The 24217-nt window shown below is 39.9% G+C and overlaps 2 protein-coding genes across 7 annotated transcripts in view; one reads left to right on the top strand and one right to left on the bottom strand.

The window, feature by feature from the left end:
- Positions 1-7846, top strand: part of LRRFIP2 (LRR binding FLII interacting protein 2) — a 146857-nt gene extending 139011 nt beyond the window's left edge. For 2 of the 5 annotated variants that reach the window (XM_074945400.1, XM_074945403.1), the window contains one exon: positions 6919-7842. In XM_074945400.1, coding sequence (XP_074801501.1) covers positions 6919-7029 — 111 coding nt within the window. In that variant the 3' untranslated portion in view covers positions 7030-7842. Of the gene's footprint in view, positions 1-6918 lie in introns of all 5 variants that reach the window. The other 3 variants (XM_074945399.1, XM_074945401.1, XM_074945402.1) reach the window with 3 other exon arrangements.
- MLH1 (mutL homolog 1) overlaps positions 5992-24217 on the bottom strand; it is a 35656-nt gene continuing 17430 nt past the window's right edge. The window contains exons 7-17 of one of the 2 annotated variants that reach the window (XM_074945398.1): positions 22843-22955; positions 21016-21109; positions 19635-19788; positions 17968-18329; positions 15846-15994; positions 13522-13630; positions 12406-12469; positions 11684-11848; positions 11369-11461; positions 10592-10705; positions 5992-8592 (exon numbers count right to left, since the gene is read on the bottom strand). In XM_074945398.1, coding sequence (XP_074801499.1) covers positions 8425-8592; positions 10592-10705; positions 11369-11461; positions 11684-11848; positions 12406-12469; positions 13522-13630; positions 15846-15994; positions 17968-18329; positions 19635-19788; positions 21016-21109; positions 22843-22955 — 1585 coding nt within the window. In that variant the 3' untranslated portion in view covers positions 5992-8424. The remainder of the gene's footprint in view (positions 8593-10591; positions 10706-11368; positions 11462-11683; positions 11849-12405; positions 12470-13521; positions 13631-15845; positions 15995-17967; positions 18330-19634; positions 19789-21015; positions 21110-22842; positions 22956-24217) is intronic. The other variant, XM_074945397.1, reaches the window with a different exon arrangement.

Raw genomic sequence — 24217 nt, forward strand, 5'->3', positions numbered from 1 at the left:
CTGCCCCTGGGAGAGTCATTTCTCCCTATTAACATTGAGCTCTATGAGCCTACTAAGGTCCTCTGGAGCACACTGGCTTTAGTACCACCTGTAGCTAAGCACATGGAAAAGTGCTGCTTTGTTCCTGTGCAGGGATTTGCAGGTTTTTATAGCCCAAGCTCCTTGGTGGTAACAGTTGTGAACGATAGAGCCCAACAGGGCAGGTTTAAGTCCACTCGCAAGGAGAAGGACTCTAAGAGCATGGATCTGATGGGCAGGAAGATTTGCTGCTCCTCTTTCTTGCAGATGCAAATTGCTAATCAGCAAGCATTGCTGTCCAAGTACAAATTTGTCAACTGGAGGGCTATGTCCAAATTTGCAGACCAGCCTTTCCCTCTCCCAAGACAGCGGGACTACCCCAGAAAGGGCATAGATCCCTCAAAGAAGCAGTCGTGTTTGGGGTTCAGACAGTCCACATGTTCTTCTCCAAAGCACCCATTTTGACTTCTTCCTCCAAGGCAATGTTCCAGTTGTCATTTTCTTCCCCTCCATTTGCTTTCACAATGCTTGGGGCTCGATCCCCACCAACAGCTGGGTCCTAAGCACCATCATAGACTCATAGATATTAAGGTCAGAAGGGACCATTATGATCATCTAGTGTGACCTCCTGCACAATGCAGGCCACTGAATCTCAACCACCCACTCCTGCAATAAACCTCTCACCTATGTCTGAGCTATTGAAGTCCTCAAATCATGGTTTAAAGACTTCAAGGTGCAGAGAATCCTCCAGCAAGTGACCCGTGCCCCATGCTGCAGAGGAAGGCGAAAACCCCCTAGGGCCTCTTCCAATCTGCCCTGGAGGAAAATTCTTTCCCAACCCCAAATATGGCGATCAGCTGAACCCTGAGCATGTGGGCAAGATTCACCAGCCAGATAGCTAGGAAAGAATTCTCTGTAGTAACTCAGATCCCACCCCATCTAACATTCTATCACAGGCCATTGGGCCTATTTACCATGAATAGTTAACATGATTTTGACAATTGATTGATCTTTATCCCATCATACCATCTCCTCCATAAACTTACCGAGTTTAATCTTGAAGCCAGATAGATCTTTTGCCCCCACTGCTTCCCTTGGAAGGCTGTTCCAGAACTTCACTCCTCTGATGGTTAGAAACCTTCATCTAATTTCAAGTTTAAACTTCCTGATGGCCAGTTTATATCCATTTGTTCTTGTGTCTCATTGGTACCGAGCTTAAATAATTCCTCTCCCTCTCTGGTATTTAGCCCTCTGATATATTTATAGAGAGCAATCATATCTCCCCTCGGCCTTCTTTTGGTTAGGCTAACCAAGCCAAGCTCCTTGAGTCTCCTTTCATAAGACAGGTTTTCCATTCCTCGGATCATCCTAGTAGCCCTTCTCTGTATCTGTTCCAGTTTGAATTCATCCTTCTTAAACATGGGAGACCAGAACTGAACACACTATATTCCAGATGAGGTCTCACCAGTGCCTTGTATAACGGTACTAACACCTCCTTATCTCTAGTGGAAATACCTCGCCTGATGCATCCAAAGACCGCATTAGTTTTTTTCACAGCCATATCACATTGGCGGCTCATAGTCATCGTGTGGTCAACCAATACTCCAAGGTCCTCCTCCTCCGTTACTTCTAATTGATGCGTCCCCAGCTTATAACTAAAATTCTTGTTATTAATCCCTAAATGCATGACCTTACACTTCTCACTATTAAATTTCATCCTATTACTATTACTCCAGTTTACAAGGTCATCCAGATCCTCCTGTATGATATCCTGGTCCTTCTCTAAATTCTCTAAATTACCTCCCAGCTTTGTATCATCCACAGACTTTATTAGCACACACCCACTTTTTGTGCTGAGGTCAGTAATAAAAAGATTAAATAAGATCGGTTCCAAACCCGATCCCTGAGGAATTCCACTGGTAACCTCCCTCCAGCCTGACAGTTCACCTTTCAGTATGACCCGCTGTAGTCTCCCCTTTAACCAATTCCTTATCCACCTTTCAATTTTCATATTGATCCCCAACTTTTCCAATTTAACTAATTCCCCACGTGGCACCGTATCAAACACCTCACTGAAATCTAGGTAAATTAGATCCACTGCATTTGCTTTGTTTAAAAAATCTGTTACTTTCTCAAAGAAGGAGATCAGGTTGGCTTGGCACGATCTACCTTTTGTAAAACCATGTTGTATTTTGTCCCATTTACCATTGACCTCAATGTCCTTAACTACTTTCTCCTTCAAAATTTTTTCCAAGACCTTGCGTACTACAGATGTCAAACTAACAGGCCTGTAGTTACCTGGATCACTTTTTTTTCCTTTCTTAAAAATAGGAACTATGTTAGCAATTCTCCAGTCATACGGTACAACCCCTGAGTTTACAGATTCATTAAAAATTCTTGCTAATGGGCTTGCAATTTCATGTGCCAATTCCTTTAGTATTCTTGGATGAAGATTATCTGGGCCCCCCGATTTAGTTCCATTAAGCTGTTTGAGTTTCTCTTCTACCTCAGATATGGTAATATCTACCTCCGTATCCTCATTCCCATTTGTCATGCTACCATTATCCCTAAGATCCTCATTAGCCTCATTAAAGACTGAGGCAAAGTATTTGTTTAGATATTGGGCCATGCCTAGATTATCCTTAACCTCCACTCCATCCTCAGTGATTAGCGGTCCCACTTCTTCTTTCTTTGTTTTCTTCTTATTTATATGGCTATAGAACCTTTTACTATTGGTTTTAATTCCCTTTGCAAGGTCCAACTCTACTTGACTTTTAGCCTTTCTCACTTTATTCCTACATGTTCTGACCTAAATAAAGTAGCTTTCCTTGCTGATCCCTCCCATCTTCCACTCCCTGTATGCTTTCTGCTTTTCTTAATCACCTCTATGAGATGCTTGCTCATTCAGCTTGGTCTACAACTCCTACCTATGAATTTTTTCCCCTTTCTTGGGATGCAGGCTTCTGATAGCTATGGGATTGGGCTGTGCTACCAGTTCTTTTCCATTCCGCCTCGCTGTCCCTCTTCAAGGACCCCACTCATGATATATTGCTCCTTAAGTAGATTTGTGCTCTGCTGGCGATGGAGGAGGTTCCACAGGATCACCGAAGTCAGGGTTTCTATTACCAGTATTTTCTGGTGCCCAAATCCAAAGGAGGTGAAAAGCCCATTCTCAAACTTTATGGCCTCAACAAATACATCAGGTACATGAGATTCTGCATAGTCACTCTATTGACTACTCTCCCTGCGTTGTCTCAGAAAGACTGGTTTGCTCCATGGGACCTTCAGGATGCCTACTTTCATGTGACCATTTTGCAGAGCCACAGAAAATTCCTTTGATTCGTCGTAGCAGAGGGCCTTTTCTAGTATACGGTGCTTCTTTTCAGAATCTCTTCTGCCCCTTGGGTTTTTACCAAATACATGGCCATTATCACAGGATATCTCAGAAAGGGATCCACATCTACCCATATCTGGATGACTGGTTACTTAGGGGCAGATCCAGAGAAGAAGTCTTTTCTCACTTCAACACTACACTGCATTTGCTCGACCATATGGGTCTAATCCTAAATACTGGGAAGTCAACTTGGGTTCCGACTCAGTAAATAGAATTCATTGGGGTCCTAATAAAGTCTGAGTTTGTGTTTCCGCTGACCGTTTTCAGGAGATTCAGCAGCTCTGCCTCAGTCTCAGCCTTCCACGACAGTTCAGATGTCCCTGAAGCTCTTGTGTCATATGTTTTGCGTGCAGGTGATCCAGTTTGCACGGTTGCACCTTCACCTCTTTCACATATGACTCAGAACAGTTTACTGTCCGACTCCTTGCTCTTTGGACAAATGGGTCCTGGACTCCTTACTGTGGTGGATGCTCCTTGAGAGTATTTGTCAAGTTATTCCTTTCATCCAGCCCTTACCAACTAGGACTGTTGTCACCGACGCCTCCCTGATAGGCTGGGGAGCATGTCTGCAGTCACTGAAAGTCAAAGGTCTGTGGTTGAAGCAGGAGTCCTCTCTGCATATCAACATGAGAGCACAAGCAATGTCAATAGCATTCTTCAGTGACATTTCCATATTGGACTTTGCAGGGCTACTACATGCTTGTCCATATATACATTTGTGAACCAGTATGCCATTACTTCATCTTCTAAGGTGGATGCAACCTTCAGAAGGGTTATTCCTTATTTAGGTAGACTCTGAGCCCTGCCTCCTGGAAGGGGTACTGCTTGTGAGTCACCTAAGTGAAATACATGATTGCATCTATTCAAAGAAGAAATGGTTACTTACTGTAATTGGTTCTTTGAGATGTTATGCAGACGTGCTTTGGAGTCTCATCTCCTGGGTATTCAGCATGAAGGAATCAAGGGGGTTGTGGCCGTGCCACCTCATATAACCAGGGGAGGAGGGGCTAGGGGTGTGAGCACTACCCCTGTAAGGGTCCTGCTGGCAAAATGCTCCGGCTCCGTTGTGGTAGGCCCGCACACACCTAAATGGAATACACATTTGCACCACATCTTAAGAATTTGTTACCGTAAGTAACCATTTCATTTTCTTCAGGGGTGACCCGAGCTTCTGCAATAACCTCGCAACACTTTCAAGATGCTGGGATGGGTCATAGTTTCAGATGGATAGTTGATGGGGCTCCAGCCTGTTACACTGCCTCCTGTGCAACGAGCACATTACTTAGTTGGCACTATCTGCAGTGCTGGGCTTGGCATAGTCATTTATCATTTGTATACTCTTATAACACTTAGGGGCCCTAATAATGAACCGGGACCCTGTTGAGCTCGGTGCTGTAGAAACTCAGAACCAAAAGGCTGTTCCTACCTGGGGTTGGCTGTGGCTCCCTCTTTCTGCACTAGAGGCTGGTATAGTCCAGACTAAAGCTGATTTACCTCACAACATGACACCCCAGCTGATGATGCAAGATGCTTGGCTATCTTATTCTGTGGGGCGGGGGGGAAGAAGGATTTATCAATCTTGTATGGCGGCAGCTCCCATTACAAAAACTACCCATCTTATACATGCAAGACATGAGGTTGTAGCCTTGCACCTGTATTCTTTTCTCTAGGAGAAAAGTGAGGAATTTAAACACCTCTTTTGTGAGGATTTGAACAGACTTCAGGAATAGGTTTCCTTTGATGTTGGCTGTATCTCCACATGTGGAATAAGCAAGAGCAGCTGAATCTGGCATTGATATTCATAGATATGTATGGCTCTGATCATCAGGCCTTCATACAAAGATATAGATCCTTAATTTCTATCCGCTGAAAGCAGAGGCAAATCTAATGAATGCCAAAGAAACGAAAACTATCGTTAGTTTCCTCAGGTCTTTGGCTCTGTCTTTAATCCCACCTTCTGCTTCTTATCGCTATGACAGAGGGAGGAACTGATGAGTACCTTCTAAGAATCCAATGTGTTATAGAACTAATGTGTTCAAGTGTGGACATTTTATAGTCAGAGTGCTTTGTCATCTTTGACTTACTTACCATGAGCAATGAAAACCTCCAAATTTTTTAGAAGCTCCTGAGCCTGTAGTCAGCCTGCCAATCTCATCCTTGAAGGATGTTCCAATGCGAGGAAGACTTAAGGTTCTTTTTACTCCTAACACCACCCTGGGTTCCCTCAGACACACGGTTCCTCAGCAGGCTGCAACTCAGAATGCCCATGAATCTAATACCACCAGAAAGAAATGTTACAGGAAATCCAAACCCCCCTCCCAGCTACAAAAGAAAAGTGATAGGAGGACTGTATTCAGGTATTTCATTATGTTTAAAATGCATGGGTTTGAGCCCTCCTGTTAGATGTCAAATTTCTCAATGTGTGTTTTCAGAGTTAGGAACGGTGTCTCTAGGAATCATGCCTCTTTCAAAGTGTCTGGCTACATGCTCTGACCTGACAATTACCTACTGTGTACCCATGGGGAGACTGAGAACTATCCTGTGCTTTATCTGAGTTTTAAGAGGAAGATGACAAAGACAAATTTTGGGTATTGCTTTTATTTTGCTGTCTGCACTGCATATATTCCAGAAATTTTTAGAAGTAACCTCACCTTTACATAAAGTGAAAGTGTTCCCTTAACCTGGACCAGTTGGGTGATCAAGAACTATGCTCTGGTAGGAATCAAAGAATCAGTCTGTGCCAACATGGGTATGGTAGAACCTTTAGTGTTCAAGATAAACTACCTTAAGTCCAATCTCCTCCCAAACAGATGATTGTAGGCAGTGGGAGTCCTGCTAATTACTACTCAGTGCAAAGCTTTCTTTGTCAGGAGGGAGTACAGAGTTCTACCGTACTGAGCTGATCGTTTTGTCAAAATTTCAGGGGAGCAAACTCTCCCAGTGTAGTGTTCAAGAGTGTGGAGATGTACCACTATGCAAATCTCCAATGCCTACTGCCTAGGGAGCCAAATAAGGGATTGCTTTAAACTATGCTAGCCAATGGGCTGGAATGGGAGCTGCTGTACAAGGCATGAGGATTCCTACCTCTGCCATCTCAGACATCTGCCTGTCAGCTGGCTCAGTTATAGAGGATGACCGAAGACTTTGCCTCAAGGGAGTAGTTGTAATATGAAGCTCTGGGTACCCAACTGCTCAGAAATGAGTATACGCCGTTATTTTTAAATTGTTTCTAGATTATGCTAATGTCAGCAATTGAGTGAGTTCTGCTTCCTTTGGATATCAGATAATAACTGCAAGGGTAGCAGTCAGTCAGGTTCCATTTTTCTTGACCCGACAGTCTTATAAAGAACATAATCAAGACTTTCCACAGAGAAAATTGGGTTGTGATCCTAACCATAAAGCTCATTGTAGAGTTTTAATTTGTGCTACTCACACCAGGACATTAAAAAAACAGAAACCCAGTTGCAATTATTCTGAAATTGAATAACTTTTTGTTTTCATTTTAGTTAAGAACAGCATTGGACAGGATAGAAGAGATGGAGATGACCAATAGCCACTTGATGAAAAGGCTGGAGAAGATGAAGGCAAACAGGACTGCGCTTCTATCTCAACAATAGAAGAAAGTATTAGAAAATGGAACAAGTTGTGCACTGCTCCTTGAAATAACTAGCCCTTAGCTTGTTTTAATACAGACTTTAATTGGCACAAACTATTTGAACACTGAGCTGTTCAGTAATATTTTAGTTGCAGAATTAAATGGCATACCTTTTGTAACTTATGAGAGAATGAAAAATTTGAATTCCTATGTGAATGATGGTGATTTTTATTTAGCAGTTTAATTGTAGAGTCAGAGCTGAAGCACAATGCTGTCTGATTGACTTATTACTAGAAAACATTTGTTTTCACAACTGTGGAATCAGGTTGACTTAAACTTTTTTTCAGCTGCTTTAATGATGCTTGGTGCTTGAAGACAACTGCATGAGTTCAAGAGGACACTGTCTTTTAAAAAATAACAAATGTACTTGCTCAAGACATCACACAGCACAAGTGCCTTCTATACGGTGCAATTTAGACTTCAAATATGTTAGATCTAACCTTTGAAAGCAGATAACATTTATTTTAAGATACAGTTTTGGGGTCTATGTTCATTAAAGTTTATAAATTTTGATGGAAAGGTGCATTTTTGTAATATTTAAATTTATATAAATAAAAAATAGGGACTATTATAAAACTTGCTTTTTTGCATGGGTGATAGCACATCTGAGTTCTAGCTTATTTTGCCAAGGAAGTACTAGCTCAGCTACTCTTAATATAAAAACAGGGACTTTAATCACAGAAGATGTTTTGTTGTACTTTGTAAAATTGTATAGCAACTGCTGCTTAAGTGTGGAATGAAACTTTAGGGTGGAAGGAGGGGTGAGGAAATGTCTGAGGAGTTCATTAAATGGACACTGTACTGGCTAGAAATGAGTGGCTTTTTTATATACAATCTTACAGAGCTATAATCTAGATAGACATTTAAACCAAACTGCTCACTTTACCCATGACATTCTGTAAGGTGCTCCAGTAAACATTTGGGAGGGCATTAAATGTACTTACATTTGCTATTTCAAAACTGAGTTATAAGTACAGATAAAAGGTGGGTTTAACTTTTAGAGCTATGAGCTAAAGTGGATGTTTATCAAAAAAAAATTTCTGAAGTAAAGTCTTGCATACAGATCTTCACAGCTGTCTATCAGGAAATCTGTTCCCTTTTGAGGCACCTCAGCTGCATTCTGAGAGAGGGATGCTTTTAACATGGCTGGAACGTTTCAGTATATCAGTCTCTAATGTAACTTATAGTGACATACAGCAGCAAAGAGCTACAGTAGTTGAATATAGACTGTTTTACTTCTGAAATACTCTTTCCTGAAAGGCAGTATGACAAACTCCTTTCTTCCATTAGTCATCCAGTTTTATCCCCCTTGTATGAAACAATGGGATACACCAGTGAGTCCATCCAACTGAAGTATTCAACACCTCTCAAAAACTTTATACAGGTCTGGCAGATTAGCAAGCTGCAAAATGTTGCCATCTTCTGTGAAGTGTTTAGGAGGCAAAAGGTGGGTCCTAAAAGCTTTGTAAATAACATGTTCCACAGTCCATTTCCAAGATGTTGAACCAGATCCAAGCTCTTCACTCTGAAAGAAAAGTTTGGTTTTAAAACACAACTACTCTTTAGTTTTATAGAAATGTAGATTTGATACATTTTTCAAAACCTTGACTTTTTCCTACCAGAACAGCTACAGCTGGAAGTGCTAAATCATTTACTTTAGTGTTTGCAGATTAGTTCACTATCTTGATAAATAAAAGAATCCACTTGTCAGCCTCCAGATAACCACAGCCCCTCACTACCATTTAGCAAACTGTGCTAGCTCTAAGTTAAGCTAGAGAAAAGGTTTGAGTCAAAATACCTTTCAGACATTTCCAGTGCAGAGTTTGAGTGTAAAAATCAAACTAGTCTAGCACTTTATATGAAGTGCTCCTCTTGAAAGGAGAACAGCAGCTCCTTCTGCAAATATTCTGCTTAGGCTAGTAGTAGAAGTACTTAGCTTTGCATAGTTAACACACAAAAAATAACTATGAACTGGACTATGTTTTCTGGTACAACAATAGTTTATGCAAGTCCAGTCATCTACTCCCATGCAACTCACTTGCAAGGGACTGGGTTGACAAATGTCAGCATAATTTGGGCTGTGGATTGTTCATGAGATATGCCTTTTCAGCTCAAGCTGAGTTTGCAGGGGATTGTAGGTAGAAAATATTTTCCCCTACAATCAAGCACAACTGCTACCATTGAGTCATCTTCTGCCATTTTAATCACTTAAAGGGTCTAATTTTTGTGGAGATTTTACTGAAACAATCTTAGAAATGGGCTAGAAGGGACCTCAAGAGGTCATCTAGTCCAGTGGCAGTCCACGAGCTGCCAGTCTGCGTGCACACTGGAAAAAAAAGAAAATTGCCAGTCCCCCACATTGGATAGCTTGAGAAGCACTGATCTAGTCCACCCCTGTGCTGAGACAGGATTGAGAAGTAGAGAGGTGTTTGCCTACCCTGTTCTAAAAAGTGGGATTTGACAGCCACCTCACGTAACCTGTTTCACTGCTTAACTTTGCCTTAGAATGTTTTTCCTAATATCAAACCTAAGCCCATTACTACTTGTCCTACCCTCCCTGCACATGGAGGACTCATCCCCATCCTTATAACAGTCCTTCACATACTTGAAGATTTATCGTCTCCCAACTCAGCCTTCTCTTCTAGTTTAAACAAGCCCAATTTAACCTTTCCTCATAGGGCATGTTTTCTAAGCTTTTTTGGGTTTCTCGCCTCTGGATCCTCCAGTTAGTCCACATCCTTAAGTGTGGAACCAAAACTGGATACAGTACTCCAGCTGATGCCTCCCCACTGCCAAGTAGAACAGAACAATTATTTCCTGTTTTATATAGAACACTTGTTAATACACCCTAGAATGACATTGTAATGCTATAAAAAAATACACATAGGGCGGGGGGGAGAAGAGGAGCAAGAATGTGCACCAGTTTTTCCACAAATTCTTGGCTCAAATTGGCTTAGGATCTCTTGTAGCTCAGCTCAATGTCCTAACAGCGGGAGATGCCTTAGTTTTCTGGTTTGAGAAACTGTGAAATTCCAGGTAGTAGTAGTATTGCTTTTGCATTATTCAGAGGAAACTCAAATTCCACACAACATGACTAATCAATTTTTGGAAAGTGCTTAGTTGATACTGATTTGGGCACTCTGAAAGAGTAATTAGGCATTTAAGAGATTCAGCCCAAACACACTTTTTGGAGGTACATGAACCAGTTAGTCTTTGGGAGAAGTTATCCTGTATGGAAGCTGTGGGGCAATGTTTTTAGAGCTTATTCTCAGTGTTTTCTTTCTAAGCACATGGGAATTTCTTATTTAATGACTTTTCTAAATACACGTTCTTTTTGCCCTGTAAAAGCAGCCTTCTCCAAAGGATAAGCCTGTGTATTCTTTCAGAACCCTGTTGCACTGTTATTCAGTTCACCCGATTCCATAGAGTGGGAGACTACTCATGAAAGCCATTTTTAAAGGTTTTTACAATTCAACACAAGTGATTTACCCAGGTGACTGCAGCAGCATATGCAGTTACTGTACCTGCTGGTTAGTCAAGTCAGATTCCTCCACTATATACTGCTTTCTAATGGAGTAAAACATGGCACATTCTTTACTGAGGCTTTCAAAACATTCTTTTTCTTCATCCCAGTTTACCTGTCAAAGCAGAAATTTGATAAGAGCAGACATTTTGTTTCAGAATCTGAAATAATTTTGAAGGAACATTACTGCTAGTTACTAGTCTGAGTCAACTTAATGCCTGGTTAATTAAAAGTCAAAATAGGCTACTGTCTTGGCCATTTGGTGGTGTAAGGTTAGGATACAGAGAAAGCAAAGCATAGCCTAAAAGTTTGCCTATCTTTGAAAGTAAAATCTTTTTTAAAGTTTCTGAACATTCATTTTAATGTATTCTTATATAGTGAGTATTTAGCAATGAATGGACTTAAGCAATCAGTGCAGTTTTCCTTTTAGAAGAGAAAGTTTAGAGCATAGCCCCTATGTCAGCATCTGTATTACCATTATAATGTGATAATTACGACCTTGGCCGATATTTAAAAATGCTGTGTATGGTCATTTGAGGCAGGAATGTTGGCAGTTGTACTTTTGCACCAACTGCTTCTGTCAGAACTGGGCCTATGCCAGTCTGTATGAACTCTTCTCCCCACATCAATTTCTGGTGAATTTCTTAGTGGTTGAATTATTGCATGCCTGCCTATTAGTAATTTCATTTTAGAGAACATCTAAAAACGACGAAGAAAAAAGGTAACATTTGCAGACTCGTTAGCTTCCCCATTAACTAACTGCTGAACAGCACCATACCTCTGTGGCTAAGCGAAGGATAAACATAGGTAGTCCCTCCAATGGTGGAACATAGTTGTCTATCAGGAGGGGTAATCCAGTAAGGTTTCCATCCTGTAAGCATAACATTTTCTTTACATGTTGAAATATCTATGATTTACCTGCTAGCCATATCAACACACTGCTGTTTGCTGGACAGTAAGTGATTGTATTTATCAGGTTGGTACAAGCCTTAAAGCAAATCAAAAATATTAAATATAGTTTCCTATTGTGCATTACCAACACCTAAGAGTTATACAAATAACCTTATGACATAAAAGCAACAGCAGTAGTCACCTCATCAATTTCAAAAGAGAAATAGTCTTTCAGCATTTCAGTCTTCTTTTTTAGAAACTCGACAATGTATTCAGCAAGTCCTTCCTTTGGGCCATCTTCTTCTGTCCAGCCACTTTCAGTGTTCTCCAAGGCTAGCATAGCTAGATCATACAGCGGAGCTGGCTCCTGTAAGTGACCATGAGGTACGATACAATCATCACTACCACCCATACACTTCAACCCTTCAAAATCCAGATGTTCCTCATGAAGCAGTCAATTATTTTTTCCCCCTGAGAATACAGAAGTATCTTTACAAACACTCCCTTCTCTAAAGACCACTGCAAAATACAGTGGCATATTAAACACTTCCTAATACATTTCTGATGAAGCTAGAGCAAAACAGAAGGAATGTTTTTACACAATCTAGTACATTAACAAACACTGATGCTGTTTAAGGAACAGAATCTGACACGAATAATAAAGCAACCACTATCAGAATAAGGCAGAGGGTTGCAGGAAGAGAAAGGATGATTAAGGTAGCTGAATGTTGACCAAGAGAATTCCAGCTCTGTCTCTGCCCAAGAGTTCTTATGTGATGCTGGACAATTCACTTAGACCATTTTTTTTACAGGTGGTCATTAATTACGTGAGCTACCAGCCCCATATATGTGAGGTTAAAACTTTTGTATCAGATCATTCTCTCCAAAACCTGTATATAAGATTTGAAGGGAAGTTACACTTACTGACAACCTCAGAACTCCAAAGTTTGCAAAGTCATAAAGAAGAATCTGGTAGAAGAGTTCTTGGCTGAATTGGAGGAAAAGGAGTTAATTTGTTATTGAAACGACCATTTCTGTCTAATTTTTTGTCATATGCATATTCTCTACTTTGCAATGGCAGAATCGTAGAAAAAAGCAGTACACCTAGCAAACCACTAAGTGGCCCGGCAGTGTGTGCACCTTGGGAGTTTAACCGCAGAAAGCTGCTTTACTGTGCAGAAACTTGCCAGTGTAGACAAGGCCTTAGCTACAGAATGAACCTTATTACAGCCTGTTAGAGCTCTATATACTGATGTGTTAGGATCTCATGGCTTGTCTATAAAAACATTTAGTTCAAGCCTGTGGTGCTCTAACTACCTGTGTGGATCTTGCTGGTTAACAGTTCATTAATGCACTCTGATTAATCCCATTTCAAAGAGGGGTAGACCAAAGCACTGTAACAACCAACACGTATCATCAGATCTGCATACTGCAGGATAGATTCACAGCCTATCTTGCTGAGAACTAAATGTTTGTGGAGACAAACCCTTAATCTCCAAACTGTGTGGTGTTAGCCTGGGAGAAAAGGACTCAGATTCTGTGCTGATAAAAGACAGTACATAACTTGATACCTCAAGGCAGCAGGGCCTAGGTTTGGCAGGGTTTTTTTTTGTAGGTTTACACATACAAATTTCCATTGTCCCTATATTCTGTAATCAGGCACAGAACTGATTTTAAAAGAATTAGGTTTCTTGATGTTTCAATAACATAGCTATTCAAATGAACGGGTATCAGTAAGTGTGATGTACAATCAAATTCCTTTCATCCTCTGGGTTTTTAGTCAGTGGGACACAACACAGTAAAGTGCATTTTAATGATGTAGCAGTAGCCCATACATTTTGCAGGATCAATACAAAAAAATAAGATGATTAAAAATTTGAGGTCTTTCACACTTGAGTGTTCATCAAATCACAATTTGGCTAGATTTCAAAGACAGCATTCACAGTACCTTTGTACCTCTTTCTTATTTTAACTACTCAGTTGTGTTCACCAGTTATTTCAGTTGTTAACACATCTAACAGCATGAATCAGTATGTTTACCTGAGTTGGGTGGTATTGAGAAGATACAGCTTTGTCTGGTATTGTGCTAGGGCCCACTGTGGGCTAACACAACCAACAAATGAGTGATCACGTAGCATCTCCTGAAGACCTGCAATAATACATCTAACAACATGAGGTTGTATAAATTCCCCCCAGCCCAGATCTGCTATAGTCTGCAAAGTATCTTGATTATTCAAGTTGTGAAAATCTCAAACTACTACTTGAATCACTACTATACACTTCAGTTCAAAATAAATAATAAACAATAAACTAAAAACTACCAAGGAAATTCCAAATACTCCAATAGTTTAATCCTAAAATAGGTAAACACAATGTATGAATGAGAAAGGTTCTATTACATTCGAAATTAAATTAAAATCTTGAATATTTTACTTGAATTTTATCACGTTTTACTGGAGAAGTTCCTGGTTGGAAAAGAATAATAAATACCAAAAATGCCTAAAAGAAAACTGGTAATGCAAAAAACCCCTCCACAATAAAATCCAATTTAAAAATTGACCCTGCTGTTGTTCCTACTTGGGCTATACTCCCCACTGATACCAAGTATATACGCAGATCAGGATTCTTAGCTTTTTATTTGCTTTCCCAGAAGAAATTTCTGTCCTCATTGTTTAGAAAAAGTGAGCTTATAATAAAAAGTGAGACTCTTCAAACTTCAAGTGAGACTCTCCGTTCCACTTTAATGCCGTTGCCTCTTTTGCCCCACCCCCGGCCGCCAACGGGGGGGGGGGGGGGTGGGAGCGCAAAAGGAGTTGCTGCCCCAAGTCCGGGGATTTAAAAGGGCCGGGGGCTCCAGCTGCCGCTACCGGAGCCCCAGGCCCTTTAAATCGCCACTGGAGCCCTGGGCAGCACAGGCCAGGCAGTGTAGAGGGGCTGGCTGGGGGGACGCTGACCCCCACTCCCAGCCCTGTCCCTTCAGGGGCTAGAGCCAGCCCCCGTACCGGTAAGTCTTCTGACACTTTTATAACTCATCAGGGGTGAAAGTAACGCCGATGTATTTCACTTTTACAAGCCTTTCTGGTATGTATTTCAGAGACACAATGAGGTAACACAAAATGGAACAGTTACTCAAATTCTGACTGCTATCATTCTGGGAAGTTTTTTGGTGGCTACAGAATAGCTGCAACTACAATGCCTTAATATTTAAGCACTGAATGGGTGAACTAGATACACCAGGATATGACATTTTGCACTCAGTACTAGCAGCCAGCATTGAGGAGTTTCAGGAGATCATTATTAAACCCTTTGATTGCTAGGAGTCAAGATTTCTTAGCCTTAGCAGCTAACGCAGTTATCTACAGATGCTGGCCTTCTTAGCTGTGGAATTTCCCTGAACCTTGTGTTACCAACCAATTAAAATTAACAAGACAAAAACTGTCATGCCATATGATTTCCAATACCTAGACCAGCTTAATAGGACTGGAATGTTTGAATGGACGCCACTCCTATTGCATTTAAATCTCACTAACAAACAAGGATTGTGCTGTGCAGCAGATGCAAAGTGAAACACCACCTGAGAGGAAACTGCCCTAAGCATCTGCAAGATGGGAATAGTATTTTACCAGTCTCAGTGAAAGTGGTTCCCTTTTCCTCATTCAAGTAAAAATGGTGTGCACAAACTACAGCAGTTTAATTAATCTGTCCCATCATTGTTTCCACTATAAATTATTTTCAGAGACTTGCAACTAGGCAATAAAAAATTCCTGTGAACCTGGCTTACCCTTGAACACCTCTGCATACAAATTAGAGAACAAAAAAGAAAAAAAAAAATGTATCTTTTTGTTTTACAAAAGTTCCATTGTTTAAGAAATCTCACTTTGTCCCTGTATCCAGAGCAAATAAACACAGAACCTTGGCATTTAGGCTGCAATTTTGCAGGCTGTTCATCTATGGGGTGAGTTAATACCTGTATCTGGAATGGAAAAAAGTCTTACATTAAATTAGCGCATTTTGTTTAGTACTGTGGTTTAATATGCAGGCTCACTAAAGGGTAAACCAGCCCTTAGACATGAAGTGTGCACCTCTCCCTTTCTACGTGGAAAATGTCTGTGCAGAAGCAGGTCATCATGGTTTAAAGAACTTAATACAAATTTTGCTCTGACAGCTGGATTAATTGAATACGGCTCCGGTTTAGCAGATCAATCTGCAAGCTAAAGAAACATGTACAAAAGCCCGAGCAAGCCTTCTTTTGTAACAAACAGGCTTCTTGTACCACTTTTATAGAATTATCTTAAGTAGTCCAAGCAATCATGTGTTTAACTGTCAGAAAAATAACTATCTTGAGGAACAATTGACTTGCATACTTGCATGTGCTTGGCTACTAATTTCCTCTTGCAGAGTCAACACACTGGTTAGGTTAATAATCCTTCTCTTAGGAGTGCAGGCAGCAGTCATTCCCTTTCTAGTATCATCTTCCTCCATTTCCACATCCGAGCCTGTCCACTGTCTCTTTCTGCAATACAGAGACAAAGCTCATTAGGATGATATACAAGTATATACGCAGCAGTGAAGTGTGGTAACCCTACATTAAACCGCAATCAGGAAACCCGTCTAGCTTTCAAAGAAGGAAAGATTGTTTTGGTTAATTTCCAAGGCACTATTTGACAAAACAGGGCAACTGTCAAGGCTATTTAGGGATCCATCTTACTAATCACATTGGACAAATCAGCTGTTTAAAGGCCCAACTCAGCACCCATCAAATTCAACAGGAGTTAGACCAGTCCCTAAAGAAGATACCACAAAAGCTCCTGTGTGTTCCTTAACTACATTTGATTTTCTTCAGTATAATGAAAAATAAGCTCGCTCTCTGGTAGCTCTGGACAAACTGTCAGACAGTGGACAAGCACTACCAGGGCCTCCCCTGACTGGCTGCTCCGGGAATCCTCTTTTAAGAGTTTTGCATATAGTTAAATAGCCCCAGGTCAGATTATCTTTTATAGAGAATATCTGCAAGACTGGAGAAGGAACACTGTGTAACCACATTGAGTTTCCTCCTGTACTTAATCCTCCCTAGGTGAACATAAGGGATTGTGATTCATACATGATCGCCTTAAATAAAACATACCCTATTTACTTTTCACCATTTATGCTGTTTGTTTCCTTTATATTCATCTTATATTTATATTCATCTCTCGCCTTGGAGAATGGTCATTTTCACTTTCTGATTCTCCAGCAGCAGCACAAGGCTTGTGTGTTATGGTTTAATAAAGAGTTTAATTCCTCGTGAAAGTTCAAGACAATATTTGTTCATATTTGGTTTTATAGCTTTCCTAATCCCTTTTTCTTAAAAAGGCACCCAAACTTGACTGCACACCTGCATAAACAGCAGGGTGAACTGATTTAAATCACCTATTTTAACCATGATTCAAATCAACAACCAGAAAACCTTGATTTGAATAATCAATATTAATTGTTTTGTATTTGTGCATTTTAGTTATTTTCACAAAGAAAAGCTGATTCTCATTGGTTGGTAACTATTAAAACATGTTGATTTGCAACTAATTACACTAAATTTGGTGCTTCTTTTTGCTAACCAGAAGGATGCACTATACCTATTATATTTATTTAAGCAACTATAAAACTTAACTTACATTTATTCAGATTCTAAATTTTATTATTTTTTTTTGATGAGTGATACTACTCTTATTTACTAGATATTAATTTGTTTTACTTGCCATTTGTATCAAACTCTATTTGGATGGAAATTCAATTATAAAATGCACAAAAACAGCATTTAATTTTTCTTAAATGTTCTGGATAAAAAAGTTTTGGTTTCTTATAAAAACATATTTTGCATTTAAAATTAATAGATTTACTAAACAAAAGAAGTATCAACTATAGCCAGTGAACTGAACCGACTGCTTCTCATCACCATATCCATCAAGATTTTAGAACTAGCAGATCTCATCCTCTCACATCTAGTTTTTATTCACAGACTGGAAGAGGGAAAAGAGCTTTCCTGATTTTTCAAATGCAACTAGTTTCTTAGCTTCGAATGAACTACTCATTGAACTCTACTAGTTGAATAAACTAAGATTGAGAAAATATTGTTTACACCTGCAGAAAAGTTTACTGTTGTCAAAAGCTGGTTTAGCACTTCAACAACTCTGATTACAGGTGCTTAGCAAGTGACTACCACCAGTTAAGTGGTCTGACTTTCTTTAAAAACTTGGCAGCAAGTAGGTACTGCTAAATATTTTTTTGTATTTAATTTAAAAATTTAAACATTAAATTTTAAATTGACAACGTATGTTAAGGCCTAAAATTATAAATTTTCAATGGGTTTACTTCTTAAAATTAAAACATATTTAATATAAATTTAAAATATCCGATTTAAATTAAAACATTTTTTTAAATTTAAAAACATCAATTTTTATCCACGCTGATAAAAAGACAACAATATAACTATCCAGCATAGATTTTTACCTAGTAGGGACTGTTTCAGGAGTCAGCCTTCCACTTTCCTTCTGCCCCTCTGGTGTCATCACTGAATCCCCCTGTGCAGCAACCATTGTATCAAAGTCATTGAGATCTTCCATTTCCGTATCCTGCTGTCTGGATCTGCCATCAGAAAGTCCTGTACCATCATCTAGGGTCACCGCTGTATGCCCTGTACTCAAGGGTTTGTTTGTAGGCTGAAGGAAAGCATCCAGCTTCTGGTCCCGGGAATCGGTGCGGACCATCTGGTGGGCATAGACTTTATCACCTGTTCCTTTAGCTGTGAAAGAGGAGCTTGCTACTGATTTAACAACCTCAGTGGAAGAGCATTCAGCTCCTGGGATCAAAGTCTTCATTGCAAAAATGGGGGAGGGAGGGGAGAGGAGGGGAGAAATTCAGCATCATCAGGAGACTGTACATGCCTATGTATCTCTCTAAAGGTGACATTTACCCTTGTATGATTGGCCCCTTAAATCTCATTTAAGACCAATTTAAGTGCTTGCGGGCCCTCTGCCCAGGGTGAATTTCACCCAAATGAAATCATCTTTATTGTTAAGAAATTGTTAATCTTTAAATGTTCTGAAGATGCAATCCCCTGTGTGTATTATAACAAATAAGCATATTAAAAATTGTTTTAAAAGAGATTTAATTACAATTATTATTCTTTAGATACTATTTTACAATAGTCTACTTACAAAAGAATTATAATCTTAGAAATATAATCCAATCACTTTTTAAACACGTTTTTATGTGCTTGTTTATTATAATAAACAAGAGTTTTATCCCTAGCAATGCTATACTATATTTGGTATTCGTCCTGCTTGCTGTTAGAAGTGTAAAAAAACCTAACCTATATGTGTGTGTTTATTAGGTTAGATAGTTACTTTGTATGTATGTAAAATACAATATTTTGAAATTAACAAAATTATGCAAAAACAAAAATTGGTAGTGTTAAATAAATACATGATTCTACTTACTTAAGTAAGTTAGTATTTAAGTATAAACCTAAATATTAAATTGAATAAATGTATAACAGTAAATCCATTAATTTAATACACTGTAAAAGATTAAATGTTAATAAAAGAGTCCATTTAAAAGTCACCCTTCTGTCTGAAAATATCTTCTCGTTATTTGAAAACCCAAGATGACTGACTGAAAGATTAAGGAAAATGTTTTTCCTTAAATTTTTTTCAGTCTGTTTTCATTGTGCATTTGACAGCACTTTGTGTTTAATCATTTCCATTGTTTATATAGGTCTTTCACGCAGAAACAAGACAGAGAAAAAACAATGGCAAGGAGACTTAAAGTCCTATATAAGCAAGAACATTTATATTTAAAGTGACACTGTCAACTTCAAATCTAATCAGTTTGGGGGAGGAAGTTAAAAGTAATTTCAGGTACACTGACTTTAAGTCTCCTTGCCACTGTTTTTTCTCTGTCTTGTTTCTGTAGATTTGAAGTTGACAGTGTCACTTTAAAATATAAATGTTGGCAAACACACTTCATAAATGGACAGCACAGCTCTCAGGAGATGATCCACAGTATAACAGGAGTATCTGGCCCAGACTAGATTCTAATCTTGAATTTAGAATACTAGCTACTACAGGCTATTAACACAGTGAAGACTTGTCATTTCTTAATAGTTATATTCTCACCTGGGTGAAGTACATCCTTGAAGAGTTAGAGCCCAGTAATTTGCTCTCTATATGTTGCTGCACACACTCTAGGATACTGTCTTCATGAAGAAAATGGACTTCGTGCTTTGTAGGATGCACATTCACATCTACATTCTGAGGGGCTATTTCTAGGCTGCAAAACATTTTAAAGGAAAACTAACCGAAAAATATCCCACTGATGGAGGAGTGTGTGTGAATATGCTCAGCACAAGATGTGTCAATTGAGGCCATAAGCCTACCACAGGCAGCTAAAATGGGCCTGCAAAACTAATGATATTGCAGTGGAGTCTTACTTGTTTTGATACTTAGATATCTACTAAATACTAAGAGGCTTGATTCAAAACCCGTTTCTTTCCATTTACTTTGGATCAGCCCATTAATGAACTAATTTTGTTATATGATATTTCTAAAAGCTGTTTTGAAGCTGTCACTTTTTCAGTGAACACATGTAACACAGTCTACTCACCACTAGCCACCCCTTTGTCACAAAGCATAGTATATAGAAGCCCCGCACTGGGCTAGCGCCGTTCCTGAAGGTCACTCCAGCACTTTGGTGGTTTCTCTGTTGGGTAACTCAGCTACCCAGATCACAGTCCTTAGTCCATCCCTTCCAGGGTCACACTTGTCCCAACTAAAGTTCAAAACTATCTTTCAGCAACAACAAAAAATTTCCACCCTCTCTGCAACTCTTCAATCAGTCTTTGGTTCTCCAAAGTCTCTCCCAGGCCTGCCTTCTTGGAGAGCTTTCCTCACTGCTTAGTAAGAGCCCTGCAAGAGCCTTCTTACTCCCTGCTATCTCTTAGCAAGAAGAGAGGCAGATAGATGGAGTTTTGCTCTTGCTGTGAAAAAGATCAGGGAGCCTGATTTTTAGTGCTGAAAACCCACAAATCCAACAGACTGCAGCTGGAGCTGTGTGTGCTCAACACTTCTGGAAAATCAAGCCTTTTCTTTAGTGTTTTGGACTTGCTAGTCTATAAAGGATGAAAGAAACACACTTTCAGTTACCACGTGCTTGGGAATAAACTGCCCCATGCTGTAGCTTAAAGCCCGCCTTACCTTTATCTAGCTATTGATGACGGACTCTGGCTAGCTCTACAAAGACAGGCATTAGAGGTTAAGAGCTTGTCTACACTACTGCTTAAGTCAATGTAACTTACGTCACTCAGGGGTGTGAAAAACACACATCCCCGAGTGATGTAAGTTAAACAGACTTAAAGCACTGTCTATATTGTGCTATGTCAGCGGGAAACGCTGTCCTGTCGACATAGCACATCTTCACCAGACATGCTACATTAGACGTCCCGCATTGCCAGTGTAGCAGGAGAATAAAGACAAGCCCTAAGACTTTTTATTACTTTACCTTAAGTACAGGAATGGATGTGTACTTTTCGGCAAATAAGCAGCATATACAGTTTCTATGGCTTTCCGCAAAGCAGTTGACTCCACCAGTCGATCTGCAATGAATAATAAAAGGGGGAAAATCATGGGAAAACATTCAGTGACACCTTGTCCAAACAGCACATTTAAACACACTACATAGTGCGTAAGTACTCCCTTATACCCAAAACTTCATGCTGTACAACAGTCTGAAGTTTTTTTTTCCAGTAGCATCTATTCCCTAGTGTCTAAGCACTGATATAAATCTATGGTAGTTAAAAATTGCTCCATAAGGTATTTTGCTCGCTTTCCATTTACTATTCCATCCTTGCTCTTCCCTAGTCCTCTTAGGATATGGTCAGTTTCCCTTTTTCTTTTCTTTTTTTTCCCCCTTCATATAATTTTTTTTTTAACTTGCGTTACAAACAGTAAAATTTTCAAAATTATTTCAGTTTTAATAATCAGACTTCCTTTTCGTCATTCAATGTAGTCAGGGTCTAAGTTTCACTTTCCAATTCTCATGCAGTAGCATACTCAACTGTGTGCTGGGAGAGCCTAAATGGGATCCCACAAGTTAAAGGCAAACACTTGACATGATTTTCACTTCAGTGACCTTCATGCAGCAGGCCATCGAATGCTACGAGGTCCCTAAAGCTTTCTTTGGAAAGCAATTTTCTTGGTGACCATACACATGACTTTATGAGAGGATCAACACAAGAGTTACAAGTGTTCTGACCTTTTTGCAATGTGATGTTTTTGGAGAACACTGCCAGAGCTAATCTTTTGTGCAACTATCTTTGAAGCCGTGTCTCTAGCCTGCAGCACAAACGAGGGTACTCAAATAAAGCAGTTGTCACTTAGCCTGGATGACATTCTGTGCATATTCAGGTGGAAGGAGATAAGAAAGCTGTCTTCCCTTAGTGACCAGAACAGGGAAGAGTTTAAATCCTTGTGTGAGACAGGAATAAAACCTATCCCCCTGCTCTGGCAAGGGCTGGATTAAGATATAGGCACTGAAGGCCTGTGTTTAAGGCACCTATTCCTAGAGTCACACGATTATGTCAGAATCTCTCTCTCTCTCTCTTTTTTTTTTTTTAAAGTAAATTTATGGCTAGAAGTAAAGCCTGAAAACATGATTTGAGCAACTGACGCAATGATAGAAACAATAACTCAGAACTGCCCATGCATCTTAATGAGTGTTAACTCCACAATCCCATTACCCTAGGTGGCTCTGCCAACATTATCCCAGAAGAGGATTCTATGTATGACAGGAGGAAAAAAGTGCAGCAGACCCAATCTGCCCGCCCACTCCAGCAGATAAACTCCAGTTCAGGAGTAAGTATTTGGGGAAACCTCCCTGCTGCTGTGGGGGGCTAGGGGATGGGGGGCAGAAGAGACCCCTAAGGAAGGAAGGCCCCTGCTCCCACTCCTGGGATAAGGAGGTGGCCCCATGCCTCTACCTGTTTGGGTGGAGAAGGCTATGGCAAGTGGGGGTAGGGAGAGCCACAGAGAACTCTGTGTTATGGACACGTATGGATTGCTGTAGTCTGGACCTGGCTCCAGCCACTCTATAACTCTCCAGACCACAAAACACTGCAGACAGGTAAACATTTGGTTTGACTTTCGACTTCCCTGCTTAGTACAAGATCTCACCAATGGCAGAATTTAGCCCTTAATGTGATTTTCAAAAAGGTGCACGTTCAAAGCCTTGATGCTGCTGTTCTTTAGAAAGATATGATGTACACTCTGCTAAAAATTATGCAAAAAGAAATAAAGTATTTACAAACTGTACAAATTTCTTTACACTTACGATTTATGAAGAGTAAAAACATGCATTTCTTCACTGAATAATTAGCATTTGTTATGTAGCCTTTCATTTTAAAGGCCAGCTTTCCATCTTCACAGCCCACTTCTATCAGTTCTCTGTAGACAGTTTTTATTTTGAAAGAGAATACATGAAAATATGCTGTGCAAAGGTTTTATTGACATGAGTTTAAGATAGTTACATTACTAGCAAGTAGAAATACACCATTATGAATTTGGTTATATAGAGAGACAAGGTGGTGAGGTAAGATCTTTTATTGGATGAACTTCTCTTGGTGAGAGAGACCTTTCGAGCTTACACAGAGCTCTTCAAGTCTGGGAAGTGTTCTCTGAGTGCCAAAGCTAAGTATAAGGTGGTGCAGATTGTTTAGGAAATGTAGTCAGATATCCACCCCAACACACCACCAAACTCTTGCTCCATTTTATCCCCACCCATAACAATATTACATTCAACACCACACACTTTGTCCAAACCATGGGAACAGCCAAAGGTACTAGGATGGCTACCTAATATGCTAACCTCTTCATGGACTACCTTGAGAAAAATTTCTGGACAAATGCACCATGAATCCAATGATATATCTGAGATACACTGATGATATTTTCATCGTCTGGACAGATGACCTAAACTCCCTCATAGATTTCCACCACAACTACTACCCATCCATTAAACTCCCACACTGGCATCAATTTCGTGGAAACCATGATCCACTTCAACAATGGAACACTACAGAAAACTATCTACAAGAAACACACAGATCACCACACCCACCTTCACAGATCCAGTAAGCACTCCAAACACACCAAAAATCTGTTATCTGCAGCCAGGCACTCAGATACCACAAAATATACACCTTGACACACTTAAAACCGCCTTCACCAAACAAGGACACTCCAACAGAGAAATAAATTGCATCACAGAATGGGCCAAATAGCCCAAGAGAACCTGCTTCATTACAGAAATAAACCCCACTCTGACTGCACATCGTTAGTTGTCACCTCACTCTGGAACCCATACAGGGTATCAAACAATCACAACCCATATTCTATGGGGACCACGTAAATCTTTCCTGAAATCCCTCTTCCGGCCTTCGAACTCCTCAACCTCATCATCAGAAGCAAGTTCCACACAGACCATGACACACAAACTCAAAGCAGCACCAGATCCTGCCAGAACAATAGATGCAAAACCTGTAGACATATATCCAATGCTGTAATGATCAACACCTTCCACGATATACCTTTCAAGATCCATGGGTCCTGCACATTCCTATCGCAACACGTGGTATCTCATCCAATGCACTAAATGCCCCAATAGCTAGAGCCCCTCGCGGATACAAAATTTACATCCATGGATGCGG

Source organism: Natator depressus, chromosome 2 (assembly GCF_965152275.1).
Source record: "Natator depressus isolate rNatDep1 chromosome 2, rNatDep2.hap1, whole genome shotgun sequence".
Taxonomy (NCBI): domain Eukaryota; kingdom Metazoa; phylum Chordata; order Testudines; family Cheloniidae; genus Natator; species Natator depressus.